The sequence below is a fragment of the Taudactylus pleione genome, unplaced genomic scaffold (assembly GCF_031769625.1).
Source record: "Taudactylus pleione unplaced genomic scaffold, aTauple2 ptg000092l, whole genome shotgun sequence".
Taxonomy (NCBI): Eukaryota; Metazoa; Chordata; class Amphibia; order Anura; family Myobatrachidae; genus Taudactylus; species Taudactylus pleione.
The window spans coordinates 1,498,102-1,520,932 of NW_028284494.1; the positions used below are offsets into that span (position 1 = coordinate 1,498,102).

Consider the following 22,831-nt stretch of genomic DNA (forward strand, 5'->3'; position numbering starts at 1 on the left):
CAAAACCTCGCAGCCAATTGTATATGCCGTTAAATCATATGAAATTCTTATTAAAATAGATGGGGAGGTTTGTTCCTTATATTAAGTCACTGAGGATTTCTGAGACTTGTATAAATGTACTCTGGCTACAGCCTTCTGCTTATATGCTGTCAGGACTACTGTGTGACTACTAATATCCATATCCTTTACAGTAGTGCATGATAGATCTATCTATCCTGTGTAGCAGTGACAAAAAATTATGAAATGTTAAGTATTTTACTGTAGGAAGAGTCCACTGTAAAGAATGCTGAGCGTTTTAAACATGTCAGTATTGTGAACTATGCAGCTTCTGCGGAACCAGTTTAGTGTAAGTCTCGGATAACCAGTTTTCTTTATGCTCACAAAAATAAAAAAGTAGAATACTAGATACACAACTGACCTTCCTCAGCAACATCTGTAGCTATGGAAAGAACCTAGACAGCAGTAATTGTTTTCATGGATACAGTTGTTGCTAAAGAAGGTTGTGAATGGCTAAAGTTGTGAATTTCAGCCTATGTGTCAAATAGCAACAATTTGTATTGCAAATATCTATTCTGCAGTTCCTCCTCCCTCAGTAATGTCCTGCATGGCCTTAAGGAGGCGTGTGCAACCAAGGTCATGGGGTCATGACAGTCACTGCCGCAGTGGTAACCTTCTACGGCTTCTGAGGTGTAATGAAATGTCGCCCTAGAGCCTGGAGTTCTGAAGTATCCATGGGCTGTTATAATTGAAACAACTGACTAATCTCTACATTTACTATTCTAAGAGGGTCAACTTATACAATTTTTGTTTTTACAGAACACAAGTGACCATGGCCTTCAAGGACCTAACATCAAGAGCAGTACTCTTTTACGATGAATGGCTTAAAGATGCTGGTGAGCGGCCATAAAGTCTACTTTGTGAATACTGTGCAATTTACTGCCTGAATGTGACAGAATCTATATGATTTTATTTTTACTTGGCCTAGTTTTCTTTTATTAGAAAAACTATGTATAACATCCACAAGTGGTTTATTTTGTTTATTTATTGACCACTAGTAAAGGGACCTGGGTCACCTTGGCCCTGTCCCCACCCCGCTCTAAATGCTGCCAATCCCCCCCCCTGCTCCTCTCCGTCCTGTTCACCAGGCTCCCTGCTCTGTCGCCCCCACTCCCATACTTAGGGGTCTATTTACTAAGCACTGTTAGGAGACAAAGTGAAATGAGAAGGTGCCAGCCAATCAGCTCCTAACTGCCATCTCACAGGCTGTGTTTCAAAAATGACAGTTGGGAGCTGATTGGCTGGCACCTTATCTCCTTTCACTTTGTCTCCTAACACTGCTTAGTAAATACTAGACCCCTTAAACTGTTCCTGGTAGCCAGCCTGCTCTTCTGCTGTCTGTCCTGTCTCCCTTGTGATGGGAGCCGTTGGTATGCACTGTGCTTGCATGTTGGAGACAGGAGAGATCATAGCAAATTATTATATAGGTAAGTAGATCTGTGTAATGCTCCGCAGGAAGAATCAAGCAAAGAGACCAGTACTTTATATATGCCAACAGACAAAAGTGCCTTATTTATAGAAGTTCTCAAAGTAGCTCATCCACACTGTTTTATCACTATGACTAACTATGACTTCTGTTAATCTAGACTAAAGTGTCTCTCGCCTACACCCATAGAACGAACATAATCTAGTAACTAGTGGTCCCCAAGTATGCCCCAGGTGTTTTAAAGATTGCAGGTGCTTGCAGCAGGTGGATTTTGTAAGATTTTTAAAACTTCACTTTAGGAACTTAAAAATATGCTAGCACCCATTTTCATGTACCCCAATTTTGCTGGGACTACTTATTTTGAACAAAAAAACCTTGCAAATGCTATTCTTCACAACTTCTGCAAAGACGCGAAATAGAAGCTATTGAGAGCAAATAAGTACCCCAAATACCTTCAGCAGGGCTTTTAGAGGGTATATACAGTGATCCCCAATGTCAGACCATCTTTTGGGGGGTGTCGGGCTCATTTCCCCAAATCTGACAGTACTTTTTTCGCATATTACAGTTTAGCCGGCTCCCGTTTTCGCCGATTTCTAATTTAATACGGCAGAAAGTGGGTACGCGTGTGATACTTTTCCACATTGAAAACCAGCGAAGTGATCGAAAAGTACTGTATGCGAAAAGTACGGGACTTTTTGCCTGGAATTGAATATGGCCCTGAGTGTGAGCAATATTTGTCTATACCTAGTAATTGCAGTAGTTGGGTCGGGTTAGTTGGAGAATAGTAACTGACAGCAAGTTTAAGATGTTGCACCAGATGTTCCATGTGATTAATGCTAGCACTATGACTTGACCACAATTTTTTTCCCTGTAATTTTATGCCATAATTTCTCCTGTACTGTGTTGTGGATAAAAGCCCTGTTGAAAACAAGCTTTCTCCCTAATTTAGCAGATAAACCCCGGGCAAATAAAGCATATGCTTTTGTCTGCAATGGGCAACACTCCTCTTTCCAATGAGCAGCACTGAGATTTATATGCCCCTCGTCTGCCCTCCACCTTCCCACCCTAAGGGGATAATATGGGTAGGGGAAAGGAAGAGGTGAACATAAGGGTAAGGACGCCTAGTACCCTTCCACTACTTACATGATTCACAGACGGGATTAATAATTACAGCACACATGTACACACACTGGCTGAAGTTCAGCGGCAATGTCAAAATCAAAGTCACTAAATGAATACATGATTGCATTGCCTTGTTTCATATTGTGTAGCAAAGTTATTTTCCCACTTGAGCAGTTCATCTATGAGTGTATTTGGAGTGGGGGAGGAAACCAGGAGCACGTGGATGAATCCCACACAAACACGGAGATAACATACAAACTCCACACACAGACCATTATTTGGAATTGAACTCATGACCTCAGGCAGTAATGTGAGGCAGAATTGCTGAACAGGCAGAAAACCTGGATGAATTCCACGCAAACAGAGAGAGAACATACAAATGCCACACATAGACCATGACCTGGAAATTAACTCATGACCTCAGGCAGTAATGGTAACCACTTCACCAACTGTGAAGCCCAAAATAAATATCTGCCGCTATGCCTGCCAGCATCAAGTTAATCATTACTGAATGACTAGCCATGCATCTTGACATTTGCCTAGAAAGTAAGTAATCAGGTTTAAGTTGCGTATTGCAGTGAGAAGAACATAGCCTGTCAATATTCCTTCTTTATAACACTTGCTGTAAGTGTACCCAGCGATGTCGCCGATATATCGGTCAATCCGTATACACTGGGCGATCTGGTGCCCGATATGCCGGCTCTCCCACATAGCGCTGTAAGGCATCGTCTGATCTTACATGCAGTACATAAGATCAGGCGAAGAGGTCTCACTACATGATATAGCGCATACGCACTACACATGTTTAATGATTTGGAGTTCCGATGTGTCGGAATCGGCCAAATCGTTAAAGATATTGTGTAGGGGCCTTAAAGCAGCTTCTATTAGTGTGAAGTCTGAGGGTGTGGTTCAGAGGAGGCTCCTACCCTTATTGCTGAGGGGGGGGCTGCCCGCTGTGCTGCTGTCTGGACGTTCGGAGTTCTGAACTGCCTGTGTTGGGACGACTGCCAGCTCCATTGCACATGTGCAATAGATGTGGCACACTCCGGGACCGGCACCTGCACACAACAAATCGCCTCCCCCTAGGACTGCCTGTACTGTGTGTGATTACCTGATAGTGCTTACTATGGGAAGTCACTGCCAGTGCATCCAGCGCGTGGACTCGCTGTAGATCCGCCACTGGTGAGGATACATTACCTTTATGGTACTAAGGGGGAGATGTATCATCGGCGACATCGCCGATGCGGCACATAACTTCCCCCCCCCCCCCCCCGACTTCGCGTACGTACCGCTGTTAATTACCACGGTATGTACCAAGAATATCACAAAGAACAGCTCTCTCGATGAGAGCTGTCCTTTGCGATGCTGCCAGATGTCCTTCTGCGCATGCGCAGAAGGCTGCGGGGGCTCATGGGAGGGATCCATTCGGATCCCTCCCAGCCCCGAGCGTCGCGCTAAGAAGCCCATAGGCTTCTATTGGGTAACGCCCAACGCGAAGTAGCAGAATGCAGCGCATTCTGCTGCTTAATACAGACGGGGAATGCTGTAAAACCCCCGAAAACTGCATTATCGGGGTTTTTACTGCATTTTTGCCGATGATACATCTCACCCTAAGGGCCTGATTCAGACCCTCTTGCTAGATGCAGCCGCTCGCTCCCAGCGTATGGAAATTGAGCTAAGTGACGTCAAGGAAGTGTATACAAACATCAGTACATCGGGGTCCATCGGAACAGATTGCAGGGCTTGCAGTTGAGTGTACCCTACCGCCAGCGCTGTGAGCACTTCAGTGTATAATTCAACCAGGTGACTTGTACTATGACGCTGCCTGTTAATTATGCACGACTCTGAAACGGCGTTGAAACATTCGGGCACGCCTGCGTCCGCAACTCCACTCCCCTGTTACTACTGCCCTGCCCCTGTTACCACCCACAAACTGCCTCACCTGTCACTCATTCCACTGGGCTGTCTTTGCAGGCTGAGCAAACGTATCCCGATCGCTCGTACTAGTTTACGCACGCACACTGCGAACTATACGCATGCGCACATTTGCAAACATCGCCAGCAACGAGCGATCGCTTGCCAGCGAGCTGGTCTGAATCAGGCCCCAAGTGTGCTTGCATACAAGGTTATAAACGCCTACTTTCTTTGGCATTGTAAACTTGAAGGGATAAACTGATAAAACTTCTTAGGCCGGGATTAACTAAAGGAAAAATGTGTTAAAAACCCAGTTTTCAGGGTTCTTACCACATTGCCATATGTACTAACCCCCGGCCGCACTTTTTTTGGTGCAGAGGGTAATGCCAGAAAAACCTGGCATTACCCTATAGAAGCCTATGGACTTCTTACCACACACTTTGCCGCCGCCGCCCAGCGCTGGCCCCCACTCACCTGCTCTCCATGGTCGCCGGCCCGCGCTCCTCCCTCCTCTAGGGAGGAGGAGCCCGGGGCTTCCTGGACAGGTGACCAGCAGGAAGCTCCCGGGGCTCGGAGGGGGCGGGGTCCCACGGAGACCCCGTCACCCGGCGTTGGCTGCTTCTCAAAGGGCAGCTCTTATCGCAAGAGCTGTCCTTTACGATACTAATCACATATGTTAGTACATATGCGATTAGTAAGGTTGCGGTAACTGGAGAAATGGTCACCGCAACCTAAGTACGTCCCGGCCTTAGTGTAAAGGGAGTACTGTAAAGATTCATTTATAGGTTGTGACCTGCAAAATTATGTTACGTATGGATACAATGGGTAAACTTGCATATTTATGAAGTTATGTCTATATGCCATTTTAATATACAATAATATGCTTCTGCTTTGTTCTCTGTAAATATAGATCCAAGAGTCGAGAATTGGCTACTTATGTCCTCCCCAATCCCCCAAACTATTATCATCGGAGCATATATTTATTTTGTCACTTCGCTGGGTCCTCGGCTAATGGAGAACAGGAAGCCATTTGATCTGAGGGGGATAATGGCAGTGTATAACTTTGCCATGGTTCTCTTCTCCTTGTACATGTGCTATGAAGTAAGTTCACAATAAGCTACTATTATTTAAGACCTTTTCTTTAGTTAATAATTTACAGCTCAGTTCTAGAATTGTAAAGTTCATTTACCAGTGTAGCTGTACTTAGTTTGTATCATACTCTTGTCATCCTTCCACTGAGTCTGCTCATACACCGGATCGCAGACCGTTCATAAATAATCAAAGTCATGGACTTCACATCAAATTAAATGCAGGGAACATTCCCGGACAGTCCACCCTAGCCATCTACACACGTAATAAAAAGGTGTTATTTAAGAAAACCATTAGACCTATAAATGAAGTGGGAAACAATAAGAAAGCCAATTGAAGTTCAGAAAATGATTAAATACACTAAGCTCTATTTCCACACAATGTAGATCACAAGGTCTACTTCATACACAGTAAGCACAAAGCATGACATAATGGTCCATCTGGGTAAGTCAAATACTTCCCACATCTATTTTAGTGGAGTATTGGCTGTTGACATATCATTGCTTACAGTAATGTTAGTTCGTGCGAACGAAAAAGCTTTGCATTGTCTTTTTTGTCCCTAAGGATGAGAAAAAATGTATCCACAATTTTATCCACAATCTTTTCTTGGTAACTTGCTCTCTTACATCACAAATTATTATTTTTATGACCTTTTACTTTTCATGAATCTACTAGCATTTTGCTAAGTTTAGTTTAATCTGTCACACATATGGATACCATCTATTTTACATCTTTTTTGGCTTTTCAGCAACTGCTTCTTCATATATGGTAGAAACTAACCAAATATCAAAAAGGAGTTGATACCTGGGATATTTCATATAAAGATTGATGGCTAATTAATGTTCCTTTTTAATGTGCACTTTTTTTGTACCCCAAAACATAATTTTCTGATAAATTCCAGCCAGTTTACACTTCAGAACCTTATCAGGCCGTCTAAGTTTCTTAATACTGATGCCAAGTTTCAAATGTATCCACACGGCAAATATGTCGTCTATATATCTATACCAACATAGGGCTTACCTCTGGAGCAGTGTTTGCTGATGAAAAGAATTGAGATCATTTCAGTAAACTGGCATAGTTACTAGAATTTGTTTCTACATTCAGAGAAGATGCTAGACCATTATCATGAGGCAAGAATGTATTCTGAATATTATTTTTTTAAAATTTATTTAAAGTCGTTTATATATCCACTCTTTCTTAAATAGCAGATTCAGGGGTGTATCTATAATGCAGCGTGTGCGAGGCACACGGGCCCCCGGGTCCAGGCGGGCCCTGCACCGCACATCCTGCGCCCACATAATTTAAAACTCACCTGTCCGTGGTCCCGTGTTGGGTGTCAGCGCGGTAATGTCTAAATCCCCTTCATAGAGAAGACCCTGTAGTCATCAGCCAGTGTCCAGCGTCATTCCCTACCCCAAGTGGGCATAGAGGGGAGAATATAAAACCTTGTGGCGAGCGCAGCGAGCAACTGAGCTCAAAACGTGGCGAGCGCCGCACTTTCTACTTTAGGTGGGGACAACTTTCTTGTTTAGGGTGGCCTTAATGGGCATGAACTGCACTTCCGCCCTCACTCGCGTCACTTCCAGGTCCCTAGCATGAAGAGGAAATAAGCTCTACCATGTCAGCGCTGCACAGAACATCGGAAAATGGCCGCCGCTGCCATTTTTTTTGCCGTTCTGCGCATGGGCACTAGACTCTGGGCACACTCTAGTGCTCAGAGTCTACTGCTTCTGGGGTGGCCAGCCAGCCGTGTCAGTAGGCTGCCGGCTGCAGGTGAGAGCGAAGGGGGCCCTGCACGGAGAATGCACACGGGTCTCCTCCTCTCTTAAGACGCCCCTGAGCAGATTGGTAGGGTCCTGATGTCCGGGATCTTTGCCATTGGAAATGTACAGTCCCAAACACCTCTGTAATCAATCATTCTATTACTGTTGCAGGCAGGTGATTTTTAAAATTTATTACAAATAATACCTTGTGTTGAGAGCTTTTGTTGGATGGATGTTGCAGTAGAATAACCATGTGCATGAGAAGGGAAGAGTTGGAAGGAAGTAGTCTAGAACGTCTGCTCCAGTTGTTCAGCTCATGTTGTGTAATATATTTTATGAGGGTGTCAATTCCTTTTATTTCTTTAATTATTTAAATATTACAAACCTTCAGTTTTCTCTGTAAACATTGTCTGAAGAACAGGATGTTGCAAAGTATTTAAAGTGCTCCAACGCAAGTTTACATTTGTTTGTGCTAAATGGTCTGTCCGTCTGTATGTAAAACCAAATTCTGTATTTTCCATATGAATTCCAAATTCTGTGGCTTTCGTTTTTAATTTTTTACAATTTTTGTTTTAGTTTCTTATGGCTGGCTGGGCTACTGGTTATTCCTTTCAGTGTGATATTGTGGATTACTCTAGGTCACCACAGGCAGAAAGGGTAAGAACTGATTTATGATAAGTCCTGTGATTATTCAAATGTCTATATAGAGTAACAACTGTAACTTGGTAGCACCGCAAATAGGCTTCAAAGGGAGTTTAAACAGACCTCACTTGTTAATCATTGACACATAAAATGCTTCAATGATTACACAAATAATTCTTGCTGATAATATATACTGTACATGCTTCATAAAGTATCCAGTCTCCTATATTTTAATTTCAGCCCTCACTTGACGGAAAGCATTAATTTAATATATATGACAGTTCCCTAAACTCTGTCTTGAAGGCACCCTAACAACTTGGGTTAGTCTGGCATTATCCGCACTGTTCTAAAAAGCTTCAGAGAGAAAAAAGGTTTAAACACTTTGCGGCCATAGTGCCGAGTTGAATTTTATACGCATTCCATAGAGGTGTGCAGGAAATGTAGGAAAGCTTGTGTACCGTGATAAACAGAAATGTGCAGAGCCGCACATCACACAGAATTGAATTCACCCCTATGAAGACAAAATGGAGGGAAATATGTATATTATAGTGAATATTCTGCCAAGTTATAAATATACTTTTTGTCCCCCTCTATACAGATGGCATGGACCTGCTGGCTCTATTATTTTTCAAAGTTTATAGAGTTGCTTGACACTGTAAGTATATGGAAATGTATGTAAATATACTGTAAGTTTATACACTCTGCAATACTTACCATATGCCTTGCACAGAATATACACATTCTCATTTACTTTAGACTGATCTGTATTTTTGTTTTACTGAACCCTTCAGTCCTTAAATGGGTCGTTCAATCTGTCAGTAGCTTTCCAAGTAGCAATGTAAAGTGGGGGCTCTTATTTGGGCCCTTATTTATTGCTTGATCATAGCACCTGGATGTAAGTAAATGTTCCCAACCAAAGCACAGGACACCTGATTTGTCCACACAGCGATGAACTTCCAATCATGATCAGCTTCCATACACACCCACATCTGTGTCCACATTGAGTTAAACATACTGCAAAGCTTTTTAATAGGGAAACTTAGTCCAGCATTGATCATGCAGACACAAAATACAACATACAGACCATATCCTATTCAGCAATACATTGACATAAATGTATTTTTGGTTAATCAAACTATTTAGATCCTCTCCACCCGTATTGTAATGGTTCAGGGTTACTCTTCCCTGGGAACACAACCATTACTGGTCATCCGCCACTGACGAAGCATTGGCAGATGACCAGGCAGTGATGCCTGGTCATCTGTGAGGCAGTAATGCTAACCAATACACCAATTGCACATATATATGGGAAAATGGCACTGGCACCATTTTCCTGGGGATTTCTTCGACTTCATGGGAGAGATAAGTATAGTCTATGGGTGAGGGGTGTGAGCCCCCTGGATGGGCCTGTGTGCACTGCACACCTTGCACCCATTTTAGATACACCCATGGAATAAGGTTCCCTCTTCTAAAGAAGAAGATGGTAGTTCCATCCGTAGCTCTGTCTAGCAGAGACACCCACGATATTTGCACCTTCCGTTGCCTCTAACCATGTCTGTGCATGGTACACCACATGTAGAATTGTTTCTCTCTCTCTCAAAGCTTTGATCAATCTCCCCCCTAAGTACACTTGTGAGAAAGTACCAACCAATTAGCTCCTAACTGTAATTTTTCAAACACCGTCTGTAAAATTAGTTAGGAGCTGATTGGTTGGTCCTTTATGTCTCTGCACTTTCTCTCTCCCCAAACTTTGATGAATCTCACCTTTTAGCATGCGTACTGATTTATTATAAACCTTTTCTGGCTGTCTGCTCCACCTGTATTTCTCTGACAGCAAAATTGTTTCTAATTTTTCTCATGAGTTTATTTTTCACTAATTTCCAGAACCTGTGCTATTCTGTGCCCTCCTGAGTTTTATTCAATCCCATTTATATATGTATAAAAAAAACAATGTACAGTATAACAATGCATTAATTTGCATAATACACTGGAACTGAAATTATACCAAAGGTTTTCATGCCCTGTAGTTGTCGTTTTATGCAAATTGCAGCATTTCAGGTTGCAGCTGTGTAACACAATAATGACATATTTACAAATATTTGAATATGCTTTACAGAGACATGATATTGCTACTGCAGAGTTTCTTCCGTGACTCCTGCTTAGTGCACATATAGGACACCTCGAATTGTTGCAGCTTGTACAGCACGTAAACTTTGCGTGCTGGGCAAGAGAACTGGGACTGGTCTATGAATTGTGTTGAGTTATAGTAAACCTAAAACAATCCAATTGGCTTGTATGACTAATAATAATCACTGATGCGAGTTATAATAGTTTTCTTCCTTTTACAGATCTTTTTTGTTGTACGTAAGAAGAACAGTCAGATCACCTTTCTCCACGTGTATCACCACTCCATTATGCCCTGGACTTGGTGGTTTGGAGTTAAATTTGCTGCAGGTAATTGTTACTGTGTCACTGTGTTATTTTTCAGCGATACGGGTCCCTTCGTCCACTTTGAAGATCTGGAATACTGCCTGCACTCGTACAAGGGGAGAGGTGTCGAACCTTAGAGAGAGAGAGAAAGTGGAGAAGTTATCCATAACAACCAAACAGCTTCTAGCTATCATTTATCCAGCAACGTCTACAAAATGACAGTTAGAAGCTAATTAGTTGCTATGGGCAACATCTCCACTTTGTCTCTCTCTCTCTCTCGAAGGTTTGATACATCTCCCCCACAGTGTGCCATAATTGTCTGCAGGTTGTGGGATGTGAACCCCCTAGACTTTGATAGCTGATGAAAAGTGGGTGAGGCTCGTCTCTGTGGTTCACAACTATTGAGGGCCCACACTTTCTGAATTAGTGATACAAAAAGTGTACTTGGGGTGAGAGGATGACTCGGTAATAACATTAAATATTGGGTGCATTATTTGGGCAATTGTATCTGTATCCACAGACAATGTTGTTTTTTTTTTTTTTTTCTGTAGTGTAATAGTGTCCTAGTAACTTGTCAGTCCTCACTCCATGATGACTTTGCTTTATCTTGTACTATGCACTATGTAACAACTTTGTGTCTCTTCTCGTCCAGGTGGTTTGGGCACATTCCATGCATTGTTGAACTCTGTAGTGCATGTGATCATGTACACCTATTATGGGCTGACTGCGCTGGGTCCTGCCTACCAGAAGTACCTGTGGTGGAAAAAGTACATGACTACCATACAACTGGTGTGTATAATCATTCATATGTATCCGTGCTGTCATTGCAGTTCTTTGTGTATTGGCTGTGCTGAAGCTATAATGAAGGAGTTATGGAGCGGAACAACTTGAGAATAGCAGATTACTGATTTTAAATGTGTTGAGTGGAAAGATGATGATTAATTTATAAAGCACCACAAATGTACATACAGTAGTACTGTACAGAGAATAGAAGTCATTCATATCTGTCCCTGACCCATTGGAGCTTACAGTATAAATTCCCTAATGTACAGTACAAGCGTACGTACATACATTGGGATTCATTTTTGTACCAAATCCAATTAACCTTCCAGTATGTTTTTGGAGCATGGATGGGAACATAGAAACTCCACACAGATAGGACATGGACAGGAATGACCTCACTGCTGCAAGGCAGTAATGCTAATCATGTAGAATTAGTAGCAGCCTGATCGCATCAGTCATTGAGGATGCAGTCATAAGCGTGTGCAATACAGGCAGCAAATTGCCTGTTTCATAGTGGTTGTCAGGGGTCGGGACGTTTGCCCACCCCCACTACCCCAAAGTGCGCTAGCTGCCCCAAGCCAGGGCATGAATAGTTGCAGAGCATGTCACAGTGACAAAGTTCACATTATATTCATTAGTCTTTATGCAATAGAATTACTTTACTTTATTTATAATAATTAATTTCATTTGCATTATTTGTTTAAAAAATCATTAAAAATGTAAAGCCGGATTTTGTTGCATTGCTAAGGGCGCATATGCAGTGTGGTGGTGCTCTGCCCTAGAAGAATATTTCCTACATGAAATTGTTTTCATACCAATGTTATCTTTCTGTCAAAGTCAATCATTCCTAGGATCAAACCATATGCGGCAATAGTACAGCATGTTGTGAATGTAGAATGTGTCTTGCACCCCTCCCCGTCTCCATAGACCCCTTTTGTTAATAGTACCTCCCACCTTCAGGGGCAATGGGTCCCCACCGTCCAGTGTCCATACCCACCCTGCTAGTAAACACCATCCCTCCACGTGTCATATATTTGTATAACCCCCTTCCCCCATAGTTATGCGAGGGCAAAACCATCCCCCTCCCCTATACAATCCTACAGTGATCAGGAGGGACTGGTCGTCATTTCCCCCTGCTGTAGCTGATCTCTGCACACACACATCAGCCAGATAGTGCTCAGGGGGGAAACAAAGTTCCCCTACACACACACTTTTCATTTCGATACATGAGCTCCAGAGTGGGGTTCGCACACAGCATTCTGGGGCATGATTTTGGCAGTGATATCGGCAGTCAGCTGGAGCGGGAGGAGAAAACCCATTCTACACATGTGCAGAACGGATTTCCTCCTGTACAGCCAGCTGTACGCGGACGGCATGGTAGCTCCAGAGGAACTGTGTGTGTGTGTGTGTGTGTGTGTATAGCGGTGTGAATAATAATCTGTTGGGTTCTACACCAGTAAACCTAAAGAATAGAGCAGTTGTCAGGACCAATTTTGAATAATTAAGAGTTGTGGGATATTTGTATATTCAGAATTGTGTGTAACGTAAGGATCTATTATGTAGCTAAGCATATAGAAAAACCTAAATCAATGAGTTGGTTTGGGGGGAGATTTATCAAAGTTTGAGAAGAGAGAGAGAGTCCCAACCAAGCAGCTACTGTCTGTCATTTTTTTTTTTCAAACACCACCTGTAAAAATTAGTTAGAAGCTGATTGGTTGGTACTTTCTTTCTCCACTTTATCTCCAAGCTTTGATGCATCTGCTCCCCCATGCTATTTAAAAAAGAGATGGAATTTTATAACGTTTTATACAAGGAACCAAGACTTTAGAGGTCGCAGTCAGGGTCGGAGTAAGGGGGGGGGGGTGAAAGGGTCAGTGTGACCCTGCTGAAAACAGGAGTCCAGTGGTACCTGTTCCTGAATGGGGGCTTAGCTGCCGCGGCTCTGTGTTCTACTGCATGCAGCAGCACAGTCAGTACTGTCCCCTCATCCGCCTCATGTGACACATCACATCAGTGCCGCTGATTAGGGGACTCTGGAACAGCTCTGCCAGAATCGGGAGGTCAGATGAGTAATCGGAGGCGTGCTGGGGAGTAGTAGGCTTTCTGTGGCTTGCACGGCGGGAGTAGGCTCTGTGGTTTTGGAGGAGGCCCCCACAACTTAGTTGCCCTAGGGCCCCCACAAGAACTGTTCCGGCCCTAGTCACGGTGATGATTAATTTGATGCCTGTATTTTGGCTAAACCATCTCCTATCTCCAACATGCAAGACATCCGACCTCTCCCACAATATTTCAGTGATACACTCATAGAGCCTTTTATCAGAAGTGTTTCAGATACATGATGAACAATAGCCAGTGACTATATAATACTATATAACAGTGTTCGCTCTTTAGAACATTGGTTTAAGGCACAGGCCAAAACTTGTCAGTATTGTAAGGATGACATTAAAAAGAGTGCCCTATATGGCAACCAGTGGCCTCCACCTATTGCAAATACTGTGCATGCTTTACATGCTGCAGTGGGCATAGCCACATCTTGGGGCATGGGTTCACCTCCCTTGGGAGGGCTTGGCCTGGTATCATCAGCAAATAGGGATAGTCCAGGACCCGTGCTCAGGTACCCCCATGATGATGGCCTGGAATGTAGCCACTACACATTTTCATGTACTTTTGTGTAAAATGAAATAAAATTATAGATCTCTATCAGTAAGTGGGGGTGGTATCTATACAGAATGCCTTTATGACTAGGATGTATTGTTCTATTAAATAATAAACTTTAAATTTGTATACAGAGTAATTGGTTTACCTATTTTTGACAACCAATATATTTACTCTTTTTGTTTTTCCTTTCTTTTCTTAGACACAATTTCTGATGGTCACGTTTCATATCGGTCAGTTCTTCTTCATGAAAGATTGTCCATATCAGTTCCCGATCTTCTTGTATGTCATTTGGTCGTATTCAGTCATTTTCTTACTCCTTTTCCTCAATTTCTGGTTCCATGCTTACGTCAAAGGGCAGAGGCTTCCCACCGCCTATCAGAATGGAAATGCACATCAGAACGGACATGTAAAGGACAAACACCATTGACCTTGAATACAAAACTATCTATACCAACCAATGGTATTGTGAATTACTTGACAATCAAGCCTACATTGATTTAGCAATAATTGTAATATTTAGTTTTTTACTTTTTTGTTCCCAACAAGAAGATACCGGTATTTTTACTAAAAGTTATTTGGGATTGTATGCGGTTGCTAGAGTGTACAGTTTAGCTTTTTTTCAATAAATGTACATATAGTTGTCACTCATCAAGCTCATCGGTTGTCCTATTGCGAACATGGATATATATGAGAAGTATTTGCTTTGAAAATCCTTATGAGCCAAAGAAAAAACAATTGTTCTATAAATGCCGGAGACATCAACCGGAATGAATGGCTGCAACCGACTATGAATGATTGTTCCTGAGACATGACATGAGCTGCAAACAAATGTCCAATTTTGTATAATTTGTACCAAAATAAAAATCTGAGCTCCCTGGTTTTGCAGTCATTGTTCCTCAATCATATAATATAGAGTCCCTATATATTTTTATATTTCATAATTGTCATTGGGACCAAGGATTGAAGAGTGAATGGTTGAGCTCATGGAGGGCTGAGAAATGCTGGTCCACCCTTCCAGGCCTGGTTTTCTCTCCGCTTTTCTGAGCAATAGTGGGTCCGGAGCATGTGTGCTGAAGCCCCAGTTGGAGCTTCGTTGTGCATGGTGGTGTCTTGCGTGTGCTCAGAGGTAGCTCTTCTTGTTGCAGAGTGAGGGCCTTGCTTTGTAACTTAGTATTGCAGGGCCCCACTCACCTCCAAGTCCTTTGTTGGCTGACCCCTCTGAAGTGGAAGCAATTCTGTCAATGATTGTAGCCAAGTCAGAGGTTCCCAATTTCTGCCATTACAGTCCACATTTTAAGGATATCAATGCTTGAGCACAGGTGACTTAATTAGTACCTCAGTCAATGTGATTTAACTATCTGGACTCAAGCATGGATATCCTTGAAAACCTGGACTGTACTAGCAGAGATTGGGAACCTCTGAGCTAAGCTATACTCATATATATTCCAATGTAATGTCTTACATGTGCTCCTGCTTTGTTTCTTTGTAGTGATATTCTATAATCTTGTATGCATATCAGACTCCATCTACAGTATAACCATAAACTTGTCCTCCACCCCTACAGCGGTGTATTCTCACCCAATGTACACAATTAATTGATGTTGGAGGACTGAATATCAGGTCAGTCTATGATCTACATCAGAACATGTGATGTCATGGGCTGAGCATGTGTGACTGGGATGCAGTCAGGAAGCCGACGGTTGAAAGGCCGACCGCCGGCTTCCCGACTGTCTAATCCCAGCAGGGGTCTAATAACAGGCGTCGAAATCCCGACGCCTGTCATTTTACCTACGCCGGGAGCCCGATGCAAGGTATATCGAATGAAGGTAAGCCGGGCGGCGGGTGCGGACAGCCGCAGGGGCGGAGGGTTAGCTTAGGGGCTCCCGGGGGGGACTTGGGGTTAGGTCCCCCCCCCGGGATGGTTAGGTTAGGGGAAGGGGAGGGGTTAGGCACCCCCAGGGGTAGGTTAGGGTTAGGCACACCCCCCCCCCCCCGGGAGGCCTGGGTTTAGGTAGCGGGAAATGGGGGGTTAGGCACTTGGGGGGGAAGGTTAGGGTTAGGCACCCCTAAGGGACGGTTAAGGGGGGGGGGTGTAAGGTAAGTTATAGTTAAAATATTTACCTGTCTGGATCTTCAGTTGCCGGTCTTCCGGCGTTAGGATTTGAACCGCCAGACATGGTCATACTGATCCCTGTGTGACCAGTTTTGTATTGTAATCTGTTAGTGTGGGGACTGACTGATTAAATGAATGCTATTCAGCCGTCCACGTGTGTGGCCAGATTACATAGAAATCGGGGGTCTCAATGGGAGTTCGACATATCGGAGCACCAAACATACACAGGCGCACAAGTGTTTATACTTCTGCCACACTATGGGGTCTATTTACTAAGCAGTGTTAGGAGACAGAGTGATAAGGTGCCAGCCAATCAGCTCCTAACTGTCATTATTCAAACACAGCCTGTGAGATGGCAGTTGGGAGCTGATAGGCTGGCACTTCATCTCATTTCACTTTGCCTCCTAACACTGCTTAGTAAATAGACCCCTATAGCAGGGAGTTGTCACTTATCAGTGTTAGTAATCCTGGTGGATGCAAAACTTGTAATACACTATATGTACACAGTAGAATATTGTCTACATGATTAAATAATGGGAAAGTTGCATTTTACTTATTAAATTTAATGAAATACAAACTACTCCACATCTGTTGTTTACCTCTTTAAAAATGCAAAGGAAATCAGCTTCCTGCCGTAGGAAAATTGTAAGTAATGCGATAGGTGGCTGGAAATTGATATATTGCAGCAGTGATGCTGATTTATGTACTGTGTGGACTAGACCAGTGTTTCCCAAGCTCATTCCTCAGGGAGCACCAACAGGGCATGGTTTCCACAGGTGCATTCATTGCTGGCTGACGTTTTAAAAGATCCACAGGTGGAGCTAATTATTTCACTTGATTCTAGGTGGAGACATGGAAAACCTGCACTTTTAGTGCTCCCTGAGGAATTAGTTTTCTAAAACACTAGATTAGATGTTCAATCCGCTTTGAGCCTATGGTAAGCGGCTAGATTGTACTGGCGCTGCCAATCCATTGGGCGTACCAAGAGATTATGAGGGGGGAAAGGAGGAGGGCTGACCGCTGGAGGGGGTGCAAATAAGCACCATCATGGAGCGTTACCCTACGTGCTCATTGCTGCAGCATCATTGGGGGGCTTATGTCTCCCCTGCACTTCCGGAACCTAAACCCGTCGCAACACCTGCGTAGTGCTGTTAATCAGCGTAGTTATTACACCAACCCCATAGTAGATCTCCAAAAAAGCTTACAGATGTGTCCTCACACATCTAGCCTCAATATGCCACGCAGCGCGACTTGTCTGGCGTGAGTGAGCCACCAGGTCCCGTGCAATGCGATGTGACTGGGACGCACCAGGAGACACTGCTGATTACTTTGATATGTGACACTTGTATATCTGTGTGGCTGAGACTGTAATCAGAACTTTGAGTGGAGAAAGCTGTGTCCGCTGCATCATAGCACTTCACATGCTGATTGAGAGACTAAAAGTCGCACATAGATATACAAGTGTCACATCAAATTAGTCAGCACAGTCTTGTGGGGCATCCTAGTGACTTTGGTACATTTTTGGCAAAAAGATGCCCGGCGCTAGTGGAGTCTGGGCCGTAACTAGGGTAGTGCGGACTGTGCCATGACCATAGGGCACTGGAGGACAAAGGGCACTTTTGAGGCCTGTCATTTTTCTGTGTATTATCATTCTCACTTATAGCTTCCTCTTATTTCATCCCCAGCATCTTCTGGCCTCCCATATCTCTTCACTGGCCCTTCCCTGAAGCCACTCCCATTTTTTTTGGGATGGGTTATGTCCCGATTTGAAAACTGGGTGGGGGGGGGGCACAATGCTCTTTCTGGCACAGGGCACCAAAAGTCTAGTTACGGCTAGGACAGAGTTTGGTAACCACTGCTCTAGGATAAAGGTATCCTGTAAAGGCATTTAAAACTTGTACATTACTTGTAAGGTATTGTGGTGCTACTGCAAACGTAGACCTATATAATTTGCCATAGCTTTTACAGTAAAATTAATTTTGCTTAACTTTGTCATGCTACACTACACAGCTTCTGCCGGGTAGTTTCCTCCTGGTAATGCTGCAACCGCCCCTGTACTGTACTAGATGTGGGTGGAGCTAGACCCGCCCATTTGCTCTACTGTACTACATGTGGTGGAGCTAGACCCGCCCATTTACTGTACTACATGTGGTGGAGCTAGACCCGCCCATTTGCTGTACTGTACTACATGTGGTGGAGCTAGACCCGCCCATTTGCTGTACTGTACTACATGTGGTGGAGCTAGACCCGCCCCCAGAGAGCAGCACATGCCTCTTTCAACAAATTGTTTTGTGCTATCTTTGTGATTTTTTTCAAAAGTAGGCAAGTATGCCTTTGTGCCTCTCAAGACCAGTGTTTTTCGAACCATGGAACCCTAACAGTGCATGTTTTCCAAATCAGCTTGCTGCAGCACATGTGTGCTAATTGATTAACACAATAGATCTACAGGTGGTAGTAATTATTCCTGAGAATACCTTGAAAACATTCACTGTTAGGTTGAAACGTTGCATATGGGGAGGCAAGTCAATGATATGTTTCAATATAAAATTAATCCGTATGTTCCTATGTTTGGCAAAGGTGACATTTATGGTAAGTTTTCCAGTTGAAATATTTTTGTAATGCAAATTATACTGTTCATGCTGGCCCTAGCCTTGGGGAGGGGGGGGGGGGGGGGGAACCTTAGTGCAGATGTTAGATATTTGTATATTGGGTGGTTACAGTATATGATTTTTTTTTTTGCTGGATTTAACAAAATTAGATGGTGTCAGGGATCAATGGCCATAGCAGTCAGTAAAGACTCACAAAGATGGGGCTGGTTAGGGAGCTGCTATGTTAGAGGGCTTTGGGCACATACTAAGTATGCACTGGTGAGTGCTTCTCCAGGCTGAAGGGTGCCGCTAAAAGCATCCCACCATAGAAAAGTGCTATTGGAGAAGCAATCGATGAGCCCCCTCACTCTTGCACCCTGGCCGGCAGCATCCGACACATACCTGCCTACAGTCCTGAGGGGATATTGAGCTATGCCACTGGCACACATGAGAGCTCAACCAACCTCCCTACTGAAATGAAGATCAAAATGCTACCAAGGCAGTGGCACAAGTAATACAACTGTTACATCTAAATTCCAGGTCTGACCTGGAGGTTGGAACATGGTTCCAATTCGGATCAGACCCGGAATTTACCCGATGCCGACCCAGGATTTTCCCAAGCCGGCGCCGTTCACACCGAAGCTGGGTCTGCATAGACCCGGCTTTTCCGGCGTTGAAGTGGATGCTTGGAGATGATGTCATCTCCAAGCGCCACTTAAGCCGGCCAATCGGCAGGCATGCGGCACGATCCAGGTCACCGTGAATCGGATCGCTCTGTTTACACAGCAGGGTTTCACAGGTTATTCCCATGTTAAACCCTGCTAGTTACCTGGGTTGGATTGCCGGGTCACTCAACCTGGCAATCCAACACTTTCCCCTTTTACACCAAGGAACTACCCGGGTTAACCCTGCAATACCCCGGGTTGAAGTGCGTGTGTGTGTAATATATATATATATATATATATATATATATATATAGATATATATACACACACACATATGTAGAGGGGCACTCAAGAATCCGATGGTTGTAATAGCCGTGGTGCCTTCCTAAGGTGAGTGTATCCAGCAAATGTCCATAACTAAAGGACCAGGCGGCACTCAAACGGACTTATCAAATATACAAAAGTGGTTTATTAAGCCGACATTTCAAAGCCACAAAGGCTTTTTCCTCAGGGTGTATATGTGTGTGTGTGTGTGTGTGTGTGTATATATATATATATATATATATATATATATTTTACACACACACTGATCACCACTTCCAAGTGCAGGTGGGGTGCAAGTAGAGAGCGGAACTATCCCCTAGTGCAAATAATGAAAAGAACCCCACACTCTCCAGGCATCAAGATATACATTTTATCTGAATATAAACAGACTTTTCAGTATTTGCAGGCTTTTTTTTTTTTTCTTGAGAAACGTCTGCAAAGACTGAAACAGCGGATTAAAATTGGATAAAGTATTTAGTTTGATGTCTGGAGAGAGCTGGTTCTTTTTTTATATAAATATATTGTACATGTCAAATCCAGCAAGATAAGGAAAAGACCAGCGCTCACGTGAGTAGATATAGTAAGCAGAGATTTTATTGTCCTATCTGGTTATTAGAGCAGATACATTCCGTGCCTGATGGCTGTTTCACACATCCCAGTCATTTTCCTCATGGGCTAAAGCTGGGCATCCACTATACAATTTTCTGTCGGATATCTGTCCAATCTGGCTGGTTGGAATGAAAACCTGGTAATGTATGGGAGCAAATGACAGTCGGTCATATGGTTTTAAACACTTGAAAAAAGGACAAAAAAAAAAATTGTTCAAATTGGTTACATTTGTGTGTTTTAACCAGTTTGTCTGAACAACCATTTTTGGCTATTTTCCAGTGTTTGTGAGCGAATGGACGATTGTCATTTGCTCCCATACATTACCAGGCTTTCATTCCAACCAGCCAGATTGGACAGATGTCTGACAGAAAATTGCATAGTGGATGCCCAGCTTAAAAGGCTACCGGTTACCATGCAAGATTTAAATAGCACTGAAAAAAGCGCCAAAATGAATTGGTTACAGTAGTTGAAACCTGATGTGCTCTTTTTGAGGTCTTTATGTATTCAGTGTTATTCAAGACACACTACTGTTGTTGTGCTTATCATTAGAATAATTTCACTTAGATTATCATGTACTTTTTCATATTTCATTCTTTAATACTATCTTTTTCATTAATATTTTTCCTTTGTTTTCATTGTCCATCATCCACAGAGCCGGTATACCATCAGCAGCTTACTACCGCCTGTTGCTGTGTTTCACTGCCAAGTCTCCATCACTGTGGAGGTTCCCCTGACACCTGGCTGCTGTTCTACTGGGACACTACATGCAAGTCTTATTCAGTACTTCATTGTTACACTCCACTCTCTGCAGGTCTAGCTCAGGTTCGCGGTTACATTATTGTGCTGAATATTGGTTTCCCTGTGCTGCTGTTGTTATTTGGGGCTGGATCTGAGCAAGGTGTGTAGGTTCCAGAGCTGTGGGCAGAATACAGTATTAATGCCCGGGTGATCGGCAGATCTGTATTTCTTATCCTGACTTTTCAGTACTTCAGTTCCTAACCAGGTTCCAGCTTCAGATCTTGGGTCAGAGCAGTGCCAGAGATCTTGCTTCCCCAAGCTTGGCTCTGCATACATAATACTCCGATTCCTGGTGTGGGTTCTGTGTTCCACTCTGCTGGTACAATATTGATGTGCGCACTGATTTGGTCACCTTTGTCCCTGGAGTGTGTTGGCCGGTCTGGTCAATGGGCTAAGGGCTACCCAGAAGGGCGTGGGTTGATTTCCCACGGTTCCAGGTCCATATACTAGCATCACTCCAGTGTGTGGTTCCTATTCCTGTCACTAGTATACCTACTACCTGTCTGACTCATGAACAAGAGTTATATACAACCTCCATGTCTCACCTGCACTTGAGTTCGACCCAAGGGTCCCAGGCCAAATCTAAAGGAATTCTACAATGGCACCTATCAAGGGGATACATAAGGCAGCAAGGTGACACTCTTGTTCTTGAAGGTAATGTGTTGGAAGCAGGAAAAATTGGCAAGCATAGGGATCTGAGTGACTTTGACAAGGGCCAAATTGTAAATAGTTAGATGACTCATTTAGAGCATCTCCAAAACTGCAGGTCTTGTGGTTCCCAGTATGCAATGGTTAGTACCTACTAAAAGTGATCCAAGGAAGGACAGCCGGTGAACCGGCAAAAGGGACATGGGTGCCCAGGGCTCATTGATAAACACAGGGTGCGAAGTCTTGCCCATCTGGTCCTATCCCACAGAAGAGCTACTGTAGCACAAATTGCAGAAAAAGTTAATGGTCGCCATGATAGATAGGTGTCAGAACACACAGTGCATCACAGCTTTCTGCAGACAAGTCAAAGAGCCCATGCTGACCCATGTCCACCACCAAAAGTGTCTACCCATGGGCACATGAGCATCAGGAATGTACCATGATGCAAAGGAAGGTGACCTTGTCTTATGAATCACATTTTCTTTTACATCATGTGGACAGTCAGGAGCATGTGTCACTTACATGGGGAAGAGATGACACCAGGATGCACTATAGGAAGGCAAGCCAGTGGAGGCAGTGTGATGCTCTGGGCAATGTTCTGCTGGGAATCCTTGGTCCTGACATTCATGTGGATGTTTCTTTGACATGTACCACCTACCTAAACATTGTAGCATACCAAATACACCCCTTCATGGCCAGGGGTGTAGAGAGCACTGACTGGCCCTGGTAAAGAGGGGGCGTGGTCTAATTGTGGGAGGTGTGGCCACGCCCCCTTGAAAAAAAAATATACACTTTTGCAGCGCCGCGTAGCCGGGCCCCTCTGAAAGCCCGGGTAAATTGTACCCGCTCCCCCCCTCCTTTCTCGGCGCCCCTGTTCATGGCAAAGGTATTCCCTGATGGCAGTGGTCTCTATCAGCAGGATAATGCACCCTGTAACACTGCACAAATGGAAAGGTTTCAAAAGAGTTCAAGGTGTTGAAATGACCTCCAAATTTCCCTGATCTCAATCTAATTGAGCGTCTGTGAGATGTGCTGGAAAAACAGGTCCGTCCATGGAGGCCCCACCTAGCAACTTACAGGACTTAGAGGATCTGCTGCTACTGTCTTGGTACAGATAGCACAGGGCACCTTCAGAGGCACAAGGATGAACTACACTATATTATGCTGGTGATTTTATGGTTATGACTGATCGGCCATTGATG

At 43.7% G+C, this 22,831-nt stretch overlaps 1 protein-coding gene across 1 annotated transcript in view; it reads left to right on the forward strand.

Moving 5' to 3' along the window:
- ELOVL7 (ELOVL fatty acid elongase 7) overlaps positions 1-14,761 on the forward strand; it is a 36,005-nt gene extending 21,244 nt beyond the window's left edge. Inside the window, exons 2-8 of the mRNA XM_088469457.1 lie at positions 817-893; positions 5,430-5,620; positions 7,948-8,028; positions 8,612-8,668; positions 10,362-10,467; positions 11,096-11,232; positions 14,084-14,761. Of these exons, the coding sequence (XP_088325583.1) occupies positions 830-893; positions 5,430-5,620; positions 7,948-8,028; positions 8,612-8,668; positions 10,362-10,467; positions 11,096-11,232; positions 14,084-14,311 (864 nt within the window). The 5' untranslated portion in view covers positions 817-829 and the 3' untranslated portion in view covers positions 14,312-14,761. The remainder of the gene's footprint in view (positions 1-816; positions 894-5,429; positions 5,621-7,947; positions 8,029-8,611; positions 8,669-10,361; positions 10,468-11,095; positions 11,233-14,083) is intronic.
- The last annotated feature ends 8,070 nt before the right edge of the window (positions 14,762-22,831 follow it).